The 12,274-nt window shown below is 41.8% G+C and overlaps 1 protein-coding gene across 1 annotated transcript in view; it reads left to right on the plus strand.

Moving 5' to 3' along the window:
• The first annotated feature begins 1,010 nt into the window (after positions 1-1,010).
• The window catches only part of LOC133440516 (calcium-transporting ATPase type 2C member 1-like), a 46,879-nt gene continuing 35,615 nt past the window's right edge, over positions 1,011-12,274 (plus strand). Inside the window, 1 exon segment of the mRNA XM_061717789.1 lies at positions 1,011-1,062. Coding sequence (XP_061573773.1) covers positions 1,039-1,062 — 24 coding nt within the window. The 5' untranslated portion in view covers positions 1,011-1,038.

Raw genomic sequence — 12,274 nt, forward strand, 5'->3', positions numbered from 1 at the left:
AAATACAATTTGCGTGATGTTTGTGAATTTGTTGTACAAAAAGCTGGAAAAGAGACTAAAAGGAGATGTTTATTTATCTGTTGCGAGTTAAACTAATGACACTAACCCAGATTTACCAACGTGCAGCTCATTTTCGATTTACAAAAAAAATATTTGTAGAGCGTCTTTGAAAGATACAAATATTAATGTTTATTTTTTTTGGTTTGTGGCTGTTCTGTGTTTTTTTTCTATGATTTTACTACTATAGCTGTATGTAAACCTTATTGGTCCTTTTCTGGTTTAGTTTTGCTATTGTTTGTTTGTTTGCTTTTTTTAATGTATCAATGTTGGGTAGCTTTATTTTTTGTTTTTGTTTTGGATTGGCTTAATTTAGTTTTGTTTGTTTGTCAGTGGTTATTATTTTGTTGTTGTTTCTTTTTTAGTGTAAGTTTGTTTTTTATGATGAAAGAATTCTGGATAGTTTATTTTGGTCTGTAGGACGAGCGTCAATGGGGGGGCGCAGGCAGGTGGAAGCATATATATATATATATATATATATATATATATATATATATATATATATATATATATATATATATATATATATATATATATATATATATATATATATATATATATATATATATATATATATATATATATATATATATATATATATATATATATATATATATTTACTATATTAATTACTATATACTAATACTAACTATGAACCCTATAAGTGTATAAAACGTATATTTAAAAAATCCATTATATACCTTTATATATTATATATTACTATATACTACTACTACTAATAATAATAGTATAAAACAATACACAGATAAAAAATTAAAAATAAAGATAAAACATAAAATAAAAATAGAAAAGTGCAGTGCCATAAAAAGAATGATCTGATAATAATAATAATAGAGAGATTGTTGTTATTGTTGTGATTCTTCTTTGCTCCGCCGTACTGGGGTCACGTGGTCTGGCCGAGCTTTTATTGTGAAGGCCGCCGGAAGCGTCCAGCAGCATGGAGGACGGGTTTCCTGGAAGATGCTGAACGACCGGGAGCTGCTGGTGAGTTCCTGCTTCCTCCTCGACCAGGGACTCGAACCCGCGACCTGGACGGGGGTTCTGGGGGGGGATGAGCGGGTTTAGGGGTCGAGGTTTCCCGGGGGGGATTAGGGGTTTAGGGAGGATTATTACCCCGGTAAAGGGGCGGATACAGCCGGGGGAGCGGAGCTAACCTGCTAGCAGAGGCTAAAGAGCCCACACACCGGTCACGTGACTCACACAGGTGAGACACCTGGGACAGACAGGTGAGATAGAGACAGGTGAGGCAGGTAGGGCTGCAACTAACGACTATATTAATAGTCGACTATTGAAACGATCGGTCGAATAATCGGATAATTAATAATTTTTTTCTTAAATTTAGTACGAGGTTGCATTAATTATGTGTAAAATGATAATAAACACAAGAAAGATGGTACTTCAATGGAAAATAGATATTTTATAATAAACTTTATTGATCCCCCCAGAGGAGAAATTCACTCAACATAAACACGCTCAACAATTATTACAAAATACACACGAAAGTATGAAAATGTATAAAAAAAAGTGTATCCTAAAAAATATAAAAATAACCAAAATAAATGGCTAAATGATTAAAAAAAGAGCAATATAAAAAATGAGCATTGTACAAAAGAAATACTAAACCCGAAAAAGGAATAATATATACATGTGCAAGAATACCAGTGAGGTATTTAGAGGGAGAAGTTATTACACTTTCAGAAAAACAGGTTATTGCACTTGAGTGGCTGGAGTTGGTTGTTGTAGAGTCTGATGGCTGTGGGGATGTGGGACAGGTGAGCCCCCACCTGTACGGAGTGTCTTAATAATAATAGAAAATACAATAAAAATTAAAGCAGTGACTGCAGACTAGTTTTAACCTGGAAATTATTCATTAAATATCAAGTTTATTTATTTATAAACGTTTGAGTTTGAATATGAAATAATAAAGTAGAGATGTATTTATCGACGGTTGGGAGTCACCTGTTGCTAAGTAACTACGTAAATATTAGTGGTGGGGGAAAAAATGATATTGCAAGATATTGTTGCGCTCTCTGTCGCAATAAATACTGAATAAACTGACGGCAAATATGGATATTTTATTACAACACACATAATGGATTTACGTGGTTGTCACCGCACTATTGTTCATAAACTTTAATTAATCCAACAGAGTTTACATTTACAATCCTAGGAGGCTGAGAGGTAAATATACAAATGCACTTTCTTGGTACATTGAATAAATGCATAACTATACACGTTTTCCTTTTTATGGGTATTTTTTCTTTTTCAGTCACATTTATCGTGATATATTTTTGATGAAATGTTTTACAATATATGGAATATGGTAGATATGGTGATATTATGGTTATCGTGGGCCACATATTGTCACGGTATTGAATCCTGAGTTACCGTATCGTCCTAGTAAATATTGATAATATTAAAATAAAGTTCCAAACAAATATCTATGAAATGGAATAAATCCTGGAATAAATCCTGGAATAAATCCTGGAATAAATCCTGGAATAAATCCTGGAATAAATCCTGGAATAAATCCTCAACTGCACTTGAACCATCTGGAGGTGGAGGTTCGGTTCTGGAGACGTCGGCCTGCTGCTTCATGTAAACTACTCTGGTTCCCCTTTTACTACTATTATTACCACTGTCATTTAGCAGACGCCTTTTACACCAAACCGGTTCCAGGTTCTGGTTCTGGTTCTGGTTCTGGTTCTGGGCCAGTGCTGAGTTTGGAACCGAGCTTTCTGTTTCCACCGACCAAGAACTGGCTCCTCTTAGAACCAGAGCTGTGGAAAACAAACCGGTTCTCAGCTGGTTCCTGGTTGAAGGAGTTGTGAACTGGAACCAGAACTGGAACCAGAACCAGAACCAGAACTGGTTTGGTGAAAAAGGCTTCTCGTCACAACGGTTAAAAAAGGCTGCAGAAATATAAGTAAAGTTCTTCAAGTTTAACGTTTCCATCTGGATTCAGATGCTGGAGTTTGTGTTAAACGTGTAGAATTAAAAAGATAAAGTTTATTTATAGTAGAATTTCCTGTGAGACAGGAAAACATGACGTGTAACAGCTGCTACAGCTAGAAGTTTATCATCATCAATGTTTCCTCATCCGTCCACTTCCCTGTGTTGTAAGTTATTTCCTGTTTCTAACTTTAACCTCCATCAGTTACAGTTTTACAATTATTGACTGGGTGAAAACTGGTTTCCAGATGTTTCAGAGTCATTTTGAGACTAAAGAACTAAAGACTAAAGAACCAGCTTCATGGAGGAACATTAAAATGTTGTGTGGAAGTTGTAAAAACGTTCCATTGAAATGTCAAGATTCAATTCTGATTCTTAAGATTCAAAATCAATTATCACCATTGGATTTGGGTTAGTGTTATTAAAAATGTTTTCTGAGCTGTTGCATGAATTATGACTGTAAAATAACTAGTGAAATAATACTTTCACAATGATTATTGTGAAATAACTAAGAAATAAATAAATATCCATTATCATAAAAAAGAAAGAAATTGCAACAGCTCATGCAGTAAACAAATAATTTTAGCTTGTCTGGTTTATTCTGTCACCAGACACAGTTTACCATGAAACACCAGCATTTTTCAGGTATTTCATGAAAAACCGTCCGATAACAGAGAAACCAAACAAGCTCTAGTAAATATAGATTATATGAACTTAATTGAACTAATATAACATTTAAATTATCCAGCATTTTCTCTAAAGAAAAGTTAATTTAGTTCAGGAGTTTTAAACCAGCGCTTTAACGCTGCAGCTTCTCTTCTGCGCCGTGTTCAGTGTTTGATAGTTTCACACCACGATGTGTGAATTAAATAACTACTGGCATTAAAGTTCACCGGGCGAAAATGTAATGATAAAAAAAAAAAGGATCTTTAGACATACGAATCAATTTTTAGGAACTATATGAGAATGGATTTAGAATGGGGAAAATCTATTTATTTTTTTTCAACCCAGGCCTAGTGGTTACAGACGACATCCACGACCAACGCTGGTCACGGTGAGAAACAACGATTGATAATTTCAGTTTGGACAGATTAACTCCGGATTCACCTGTAGCTGCTAACTACCGGTAGATCTAAAGTTGTGACTGGTTCATAACTGGATCTAAAGTTCTGGTTGATAACTGGATCTAAAGTTGTGACTGGTTCATAACTGGATCTAAACTCCTGAGCTAAACTCATGTTCTGGTGTTTTAGCACAGACCAGTCTGTTTACATTCACTGTGTTTTGTTCAGGAATCTGTGTGCAGATCTTTTTAAAGTAATCAGACGTGTTTTTATCAGAGCAGCCGGCGTGAAGAGCAGAGTCATTACTGTCTCTTACTTAAATCAGTGGAGCAGTAGTGTGTAAAAGAACCTGTTAGGGGGAAGTTCTCCCACGGGGGGTTTTAGATTAAAGCTCAGCTGGTTCAGGGACTCCCTGATACTCAGTTTACATTCAGACTAACCTGAATTTCTACCACGGATCTGTAAACCAGTCTTTTATTGTGAAGAGCTTTGGTCTCTGGTTGGATCATAAACATTGTGAATCTCAGTAAATATTAGCATTGTAGGTTTACAACGTACTACACTGTAGTTGGAACAGAGGACTCAAACCCCCGTCAGGGACTAGTGGATGTGACGTCTGATACCCCTTTTACACCAAGCTGGTGCTGGTGCTAGAGCTAGAGCCGGTTCGCGGTTGGTTCTAGTAAGAACCGTTTGAGAACCGTTTGCTTTTCCACCAGCTGGTGCTGCCAGCAGCTGCCAGAGATCCACGTCATCACGTTACTGTATACGTCTGTGTACGTCACCATTTCCCGGTACAACTAGCACCAAATTCAGTCACCACAACAAAGATGGAGGACTACGCTGTGCTGCAAGTGTTGCTGCTGCTTCTCAAGCCTTTCTTGGACAGCAAAAGTTTGTGATCCAGCAAGTTGATCTTGCTCGTCGAGAATGCTACAAACATAATAAATAATAATATAAGTAATATGTAATATCTGTAATAATAAAAGAGTCTGCTAACTTAACCGCCGTTTTCAACGCTCCGTTGTTTAAAAATGGCGCACTTCCATGTTTATTCTGCTTTGGTTGTTCAGTAACACCGTCCCCAGCCCTTGACGTAAGCACGTAGCCCCCAACGTAACTGGTTCTTAAGTTGGACCAGCAAAGAGTTGGTTCTGGTGTAGCACCAGTTTTGAGAGTCAGGAGCCGGTGCTTAGGCTGTGTAAAACCAAAGAACTGGTGCTAAGTCTGGCTCTAGCCCAGAACCAGCCCTGGAACCAGCTTGGTGGAAAAGGAGTAACAGACACCTTTAACACCAGACCGGTTCTGGTCCTGGTTCTGAGTTTAGAACTGGGATTTCTGTTTTCACTGACAAAGAACTGGCTCCGGTTCCAGGGTAGAACCAACTCTTTGCTGGTCCAGAGGACCATCACATTTAAATTAAATACACAATTAGATAGACTGATGAACCAGGTCGGCCTCTCTGGTTATGGTTCTGCGTCAAAACGACGCCGTCACTGACCTGCACCTCCCACAAATTGTAACTACGCGTGGAGGCGACGCAGACCAAACACAGACGAGAGGGCTGTGATTGGTTCACTTGGTAGCAGCGCATTTCTGGTTCCGGTTTGAAGCAGTCGTGAACTTTCAGCCTCTTTTCTTCGTGTGTGTGATTTATTTATTTATTTTTTTTTTGTTTTTGTTTTTTGCACAATAGTTGTCCTTATCTCTTTGATTCACTGTGACCGGAAAAAGTTGGATAAACCATTCAGGAAAAGATTGTGACCCCCTAGCGGTCATGGGGGGAACTGCACCGTGGAGAAATGGAGTGACGGAGAAGTCTGAAGGTTCACAATGGCGTCACGGTGACGGCGACGGCGTCACGGCGACGGCGTAGGGACTAGGGGGTGGTGTTGCCAAGGACCTCACGATACAATACACATCACGATACCTGAGTCACGATACGATACGATATTGCGATATCCAAATTTTGCGATATATTGCGATATATAAAGTTAGCTGAAAACTGTAAAAAGCTTTATGGATCTTAAAATCTGAGTTGCACGTTCATCAGATTATAGTGACAATTCATGGGAAAAACTGAGTCAAAACAATGTTTTATTATAACTATACAAGCTAAAGTTACAACTTTTTTGTATATGTTTTTCATATTATTTACATCATATGAAATTAACATTAAATGTAGTATGAGGTTGCTTTAATTATGTGGCAAATGATAATAAACACAAGAAAGATTTTTTTTTTTTTTTTAAGGACAGGCAATTGTGTTATATAAAAAATAAATTATAAAATGAAATAAAACCTGAGCTCAGTGCAGGAACTCCCAGGGTTGGTAGAGAGTGGCAATGCCCAGGACTGTCACTTAGGGAGGAGCACTGGGGGATAGAATGCTTTTATTGACGTCACTTCCTGTCAGAACCAGAGGCAGGTATCAGAACCAGTACCAGGTATCAGAACCAGTACAGGACAGAAAGCATCAGAACCTGTTTCCAGAACCGATACTGCTGGTACCAGGATCTGGTTCTGGTTCAGGTCCAGGTTAACGACACGCTGGTGGGTTGATGAAGTAGTAGTTGTTGTCACCAGCAGAGTGGGACTTTTTACTAGTTTTTGTTACAGCTTTTTGTCTAGTCTGGTGAGAAGAACGTGTGCGGGAGTTTTCTTTTTATAATTGGCTGCAGCTTTCCTCCTCCGACGCACCTTTCTGCATATCTGGTGTGCAAAAAGTGTTCTACTTTGGAGGATATTTATTATTATACAAATATAAGTTTCCCCTCCGTGGACTCGGTGTAATTACCGGTTCATCTCTTCACCTCAGCCGACCTGCTGGAGCCGGTCTGTTTGTTCTAGTCCCGGTGTTATCTGTGGTAACCGTGGAGACGGAGGGAGACTCCCAGGTTTAATCCAGGTTTAATCCAGGTTTCATTTGCTCTTCTAAGCCGGTGTTGCTGCATGTTGGGAACAGAAATGAGCAGCGCCAGAGGGGCAAGAGACAGGGCTGGAGAAAGAGGAGCGTCCATGCTTGTGTCATGTAGGGGTGTGCAAACAAGGGAACCTCACGATTCCATTTGATTTCGATTATTGGAGCTTCGATTCTTCGATTCTTCGATTATAACGATTGTCGATTCGATTATTGGTGCCACGATTCTTGGATTATTGTGATTTTTAATGCTTTTTTCCATACAAGATTGATTTTGTCTTCATCTGTGGCTACATTTGTAAATAAATAGCCAATCAATGAACTCAGTTCCTCTAACAACACTCATTAAGTAAATAACAAGGTTTTTTGAACATTTGACATGTATTTTTTTATTGTATGACTATGTAAACTTTGTCTCTTTGACTTCCTTAACTTTGACCAGGGAAAGCTGCACTTGCATGAGAGCGCCCTCTATTGGTGAAAACACTGAAAACGCTCAAGCCCTGGATTTAATGAGTTCATTAATTCAAGTAAACTCGATATGAACTTAGTGTAAACATATCTGCCATATTTACAGTGAACAATAAGAAATGTGCATTCTTGAAAATGAAATGATTCAGCAGCTTATTCAGTCTGGAATCTGGATAGGATAACTTAAAAAAAAAAAAAAAAAAAAACTTTTTTCTTTTTTTAATCGATTCCAAATCGTCACGTGACGCATCGCGATGCATCGACATATCGATGAATTGCACCCACCTCTATTGGCATGTCCTGCTTAATGAACCATGTGAAGGTTTTCAACCACCGCGGGTGAGAGGGATGGATGTTTGACCTTCACCTGGACCCTGGTCCTCCCTCCTTCTCCAAGCCCCGCCTCCACGGGGGGGAACTCTATTTCTGTCGTTCCTGGAAAATGAACCTCCTCCTTCAGTGAATCGGTCCAACGTTCCTCCTTTTCAGGTTAATTAGTTTCAGGTTAATTAGTTCTGCTCTTAATTAGTTCTTCTCCGACCCAGTTCTCCGTCCTCGTCTCCAGCAGCTTCTAAAAGAGTCTGAACCCGACGGGACCAGACCTGGATTCCTGGAACCAGAACCCGTTAGTAAACCCCGCCCACAAAACACACGAGCCAATGGGAGCGGAGTAGGAGTTCCTTCAGTAGGAGTTCCTCAGGGAGCAGAACTCAGACCTCTGGAGGTTTCAGTAGGAGTTCCTCAGGGAGCAGAACTCAGACCTCTGGAGGTTTCAGTAGGAGTTCCTCAGGGAGCAGAACTCAGACCTGGAGGTTTCAGTAGGAGTTCCTCAGGGAGCAGAACTCACACCTGGAGGTTTCAGTAGGAGTTCCTCAGGGAGCAGAACTCAGACCTCTGGAGGTTTCAGTAGGAGTTCCTCAGGGAGCAGAACTCAGACCTCTGGAGGTTTCAGTAGGAGTTCCTCAGGGAGCAGAACTCAGACCTGGAGGTTTCAGTAGGAGTTCCTCAGGGAGCAGAACTCAGACCTCTGGAGGTTTCAGTAGGAGTTCCTCAGGGAACAGAACTCACACCTGGAGGTTTCAGTAGGAGTTCCTCAGGGAACAGAACTCAGACCTGGAGGTTTCAGTAGGAGTTCCTCAGGGAACAGAACTCAGACCTGGAGGTTTCAGTAGGAGTTCCTCAGGGAACAGAACTCACACCTGGAGGTTTCAGTAGGAGTTCCTCAGGGAACAGAACTCAGACCTGGAGGTTTCAGTAGGAGTTCCTCAGGGAACAGAACTCAGACCTCTGGAGGTTTCAGTAGGAGTTCCTCAGGGAGCAGAACTCACACACCTGGAGGTTTCAGTAGGAGTTCCTCAGGGAGCAGAACTCAGACCTCTGGAGGTTTCAGTAGGAGTTCCTCAGGGAGCAGAACTCAGACCTCTGGAGGTTTCAGTAGGAGTTCCTCAGGGAGCAGAACTCAGACCTGGAGGTTTCAGTAGGAGTTCCTCAGGGAGCAGAACTCAGACCTGGAGGTTTCAGTAGGAGTTCCTCAGGGAGCAGAACTCAGACCTCTGGAGGTTTCAGTAGGAGTTCCTCAGGGAACAGAACTCAGACCTCTGGAGGTTTCAGTAGGAGTTCCTCAGGGAGCAGAACTCAGACCTGGAGGTTTCAGTAGGAGTTCCTCAGGGAGCAGAACTCAGACCTGGAGGTTTCAGTAGGAGTTCCTCAGGGAGCAGAACTCAGACCTCTGGAGGTTTCAGTAGGAGTTCCTCAGGGAGCAGAACTCAGACCTCTGGAGGTTTCAGTAGGAGTTCCTCAGGGAGCAGAACTCAGACCTCTGGAGGTTTCAGCTCCGCTGAAGAGAAACTTATTCAGTCAGTCGTCAGAGAGAAACTGAGACGCTACACTAGCATCGTTCTGTTGTTGTTATTAAAGTAAATTAATTTAATCTTCCTCTGAGATCCAGCCTCCGTAACCGTGACGACCGTAGGAAGGTGTTTCTTTGGTCCGAGACGCTGGTCTCCCAACCAGAAACATCTGTTTTATCCGGTTGGACCAAAACAGCGTCTCTCTCATTCACATCGATGGAAAAATCAGTTTTTACTTTCCTTGTATCAACATTTAAGATAAGATAAGATATCCTTTATTTTCTCCCTCAGTGGGGAAACTTATTTTTGTTGTCAGCAGTAACTTAGCACACACATGCAGGGGAGGGGTAAAAATATTAAAAAGTCAGAAATAAAAAATAAAAAATATATAAAAAATATATATAAAATATGTATAATCAGAACAGTTGGTTGAAAGAAAGAAACAGTGCAAAAAAAAGCAGGTGGAGTGTGATTGATGCAACAGATATTGCACATCTTATGTTTTTGCACGTATTATTGTCATATTATTGTCCACTGGCTACTGAGAGCAGGCCTGGTTATACAACTGGATTATTGTTTTAAAATTTGTTTTAGTAAAAAGAAACACTTATAGTGTATTTTTATCCCCTAACTGGCAGAAATCTGGTCCGTACTTCCAAAACAAAGTCGGCTCTGCAGCAGCTACAACCATAAATGCGTCTTATTTACTGTATTTTCACAACCACACGGTGCACCGCCTTATAACAACACACACACAAGCACGCAAGTGTGCATATTTAAAAATAGAGCGGGAGCAAAACTGAGTTTGATTGTTAAATCACCAATGAATAATCAAAAATTAAAACAAGTGTCATTAATCAAACCCATGGAAGTTTCATCCTCTGTTTCTGAATCAAACAGCTGCTAAATCAAATCTGCAACAGTTGTCAGGACTCGGCCCGTCGGGTTCATCTGCAGCCCGTCGGGTTCATCTGCAGCCCGTCGGGTTCATCTGCAGCCCGTCGGGTTCATCTGCAGCCCGTCGGGTTCATCTGCAGCCCGTCGGGTTCATCTGCAGCCCGTCGGGTTCATCTGCAGCCCGTCGGGTTCATCTGCAGCCCGTCGGGTTCATCTGCAGCCCGTCGGGTTCATCTGCAGCCCGTCGGGTTCATCTGCAGCCCGTCGTGCTGAGACCTGGAGAACTGATCAGCCTCAGTTATTTAAACTCCACGGAACCTGAAGTAGTTTTTATTTATATCTAGTTGCTGCTGGTTTTCTTTGGTACAATAACTAGAAATAAATTGATGTAAACCCTGTTTTTACAACGGAAGTGGACGGAAGAGAAGACAGTTTGGTTTGACCTGGCGACGGGGGCGACGTGAGCTGTGTCCCAATTCAGGGGCTGGTCCTTCTGAGTCCGGTCTTCGTAGGCCACATCTTCGAAGACCGTGAAGGCCGTACCGAAGGCTGGACGGACGCTGGTGAAATGAGACGGTCTAGTGGGGGATTTCCTGGTTGCGTCACCAGCTGTTCCCGCCCTTGTCCTACGTCACTAAACAAAGTAGAAAGAAAGAAAGAAAGAAAGAAAGAAAGAAAGAAAGAAAGAAAGAAAGAAAGAAAGAAAGAAAGAAAGAAAGAAAGAAAGAAAGAAAGAAAGAAAGAAAGAAAGAAAGAAAGAAAGAAAGAAAACACGATAGAAAGAAAGAAAGAAAGAAAGAAAACACGATAGAAAGAAAGAAAGAACCAAAAAAAAAAAGAAATGGAGCCAGAAGTTTAGTTTTTTTTGTTTTTCATGTTGTTGGAGGAGGAAGAGAGGCGTGTCCGCCGGCGCCGGTGGAAATAATGTATTTTTCTGAAAAAATTTGAATCTGAAAATATTTTTCTGGAAATAAATATTTTTCTGACTGTGTGCAATGAATGTTGGGATATGGTGGTGGAAACAACGATGGATCCTTCAAACAGCGGGAAAGAAGCCTGCATGTGTGGGCTGCATTTGAAGGAGCCTTGGAAATGGGACAGCCTTCGGCCGCTGTGACGTAATCGGCCTTAAATCCAGCCCTGGAAGGACGCAGACCTGAATTGGGACACAGCCATTGAGTCAGTTAATTCACCTTTGACCACCAATCAATCATGTTGACTCTGGACCTATGATCCTCCAGACCTGTAGTTGGTCCTCTAGACCTGTAGGGGGCGGTCTGGTCCAGACCAGGACCAGGACTCTTTAAGCTCTGGGGGGTCCTCCAGACCTGTAGGGGGCAGGCTGGACCAGGACCAGGATTCTCCTCTAAGCCTCTACAGCTGATTATCACAACAATCCTCTCAGCTCCACCAGCTGCTCGTCCTCGTACCGTCACCGGGCCGGGGTTTTGCTCAGAGGACCGAGACCCGTCAGGGATGAAGAGACTGGATGAAACCGGTTCCACTTCCTCCTTGAACCGGTCCTGACCCCCTACCTGGTCCCGGGTCCCAGTGAGTCCTGATGAGAGTCTGGATCAGATCTGTGTTAGTGAACCGGTACCAGGACCGGCTGGTCGACCCCCTCCAGCCCGTTTGCTGGACCCATCCACAGTAATCAGATTACTCCCTCAGATTACTGGTAAAGCTCTGCCGGACTGGGCCGGTGCAGGACCGGTCCTGGTCCAGCAGGTCCAGCAGGTCCAGCAGCTCCGGTACTCCAGGTCTGAGTAAATATGGGACGGAGCTGAGAAATACCTGCAGTTCAGGTCAGACCGGTTCCCACGGAGCAGACCTGCAGCAGTGCTGGTCCCAGACCAGACCGGGTCTGGGTCTGGGTCTGGGTCTGGGTCCAGCAGGACCTGGATTTCTGACCGTTACCCCCCGTGTGTTCCACTCCTGCAGAACTCTGACAATTCCTGCTGCTGATAATAGATGTATTGATTTAGTTTCTTCTCTCGTCCTGCAGAGAAATGTCCAGACAAATCCATCTGATTTAATGTTAA

This window comes from Cololabis saira, chromosome 3, assembly GCF_033807715.1.
Source record: "Cololabis saira isolate AMF1-May2022 chromosome 3, fColSai1.1, whole genome shotgun sequence".
In the NCBI taxonomy this organism is placed as follows: domain Eukaryota; kingdom Metazoa; phylum Chordata; class Actinopteri; order Beloniformes; family Belonidae; genus Cololabis; species Cololabis saira.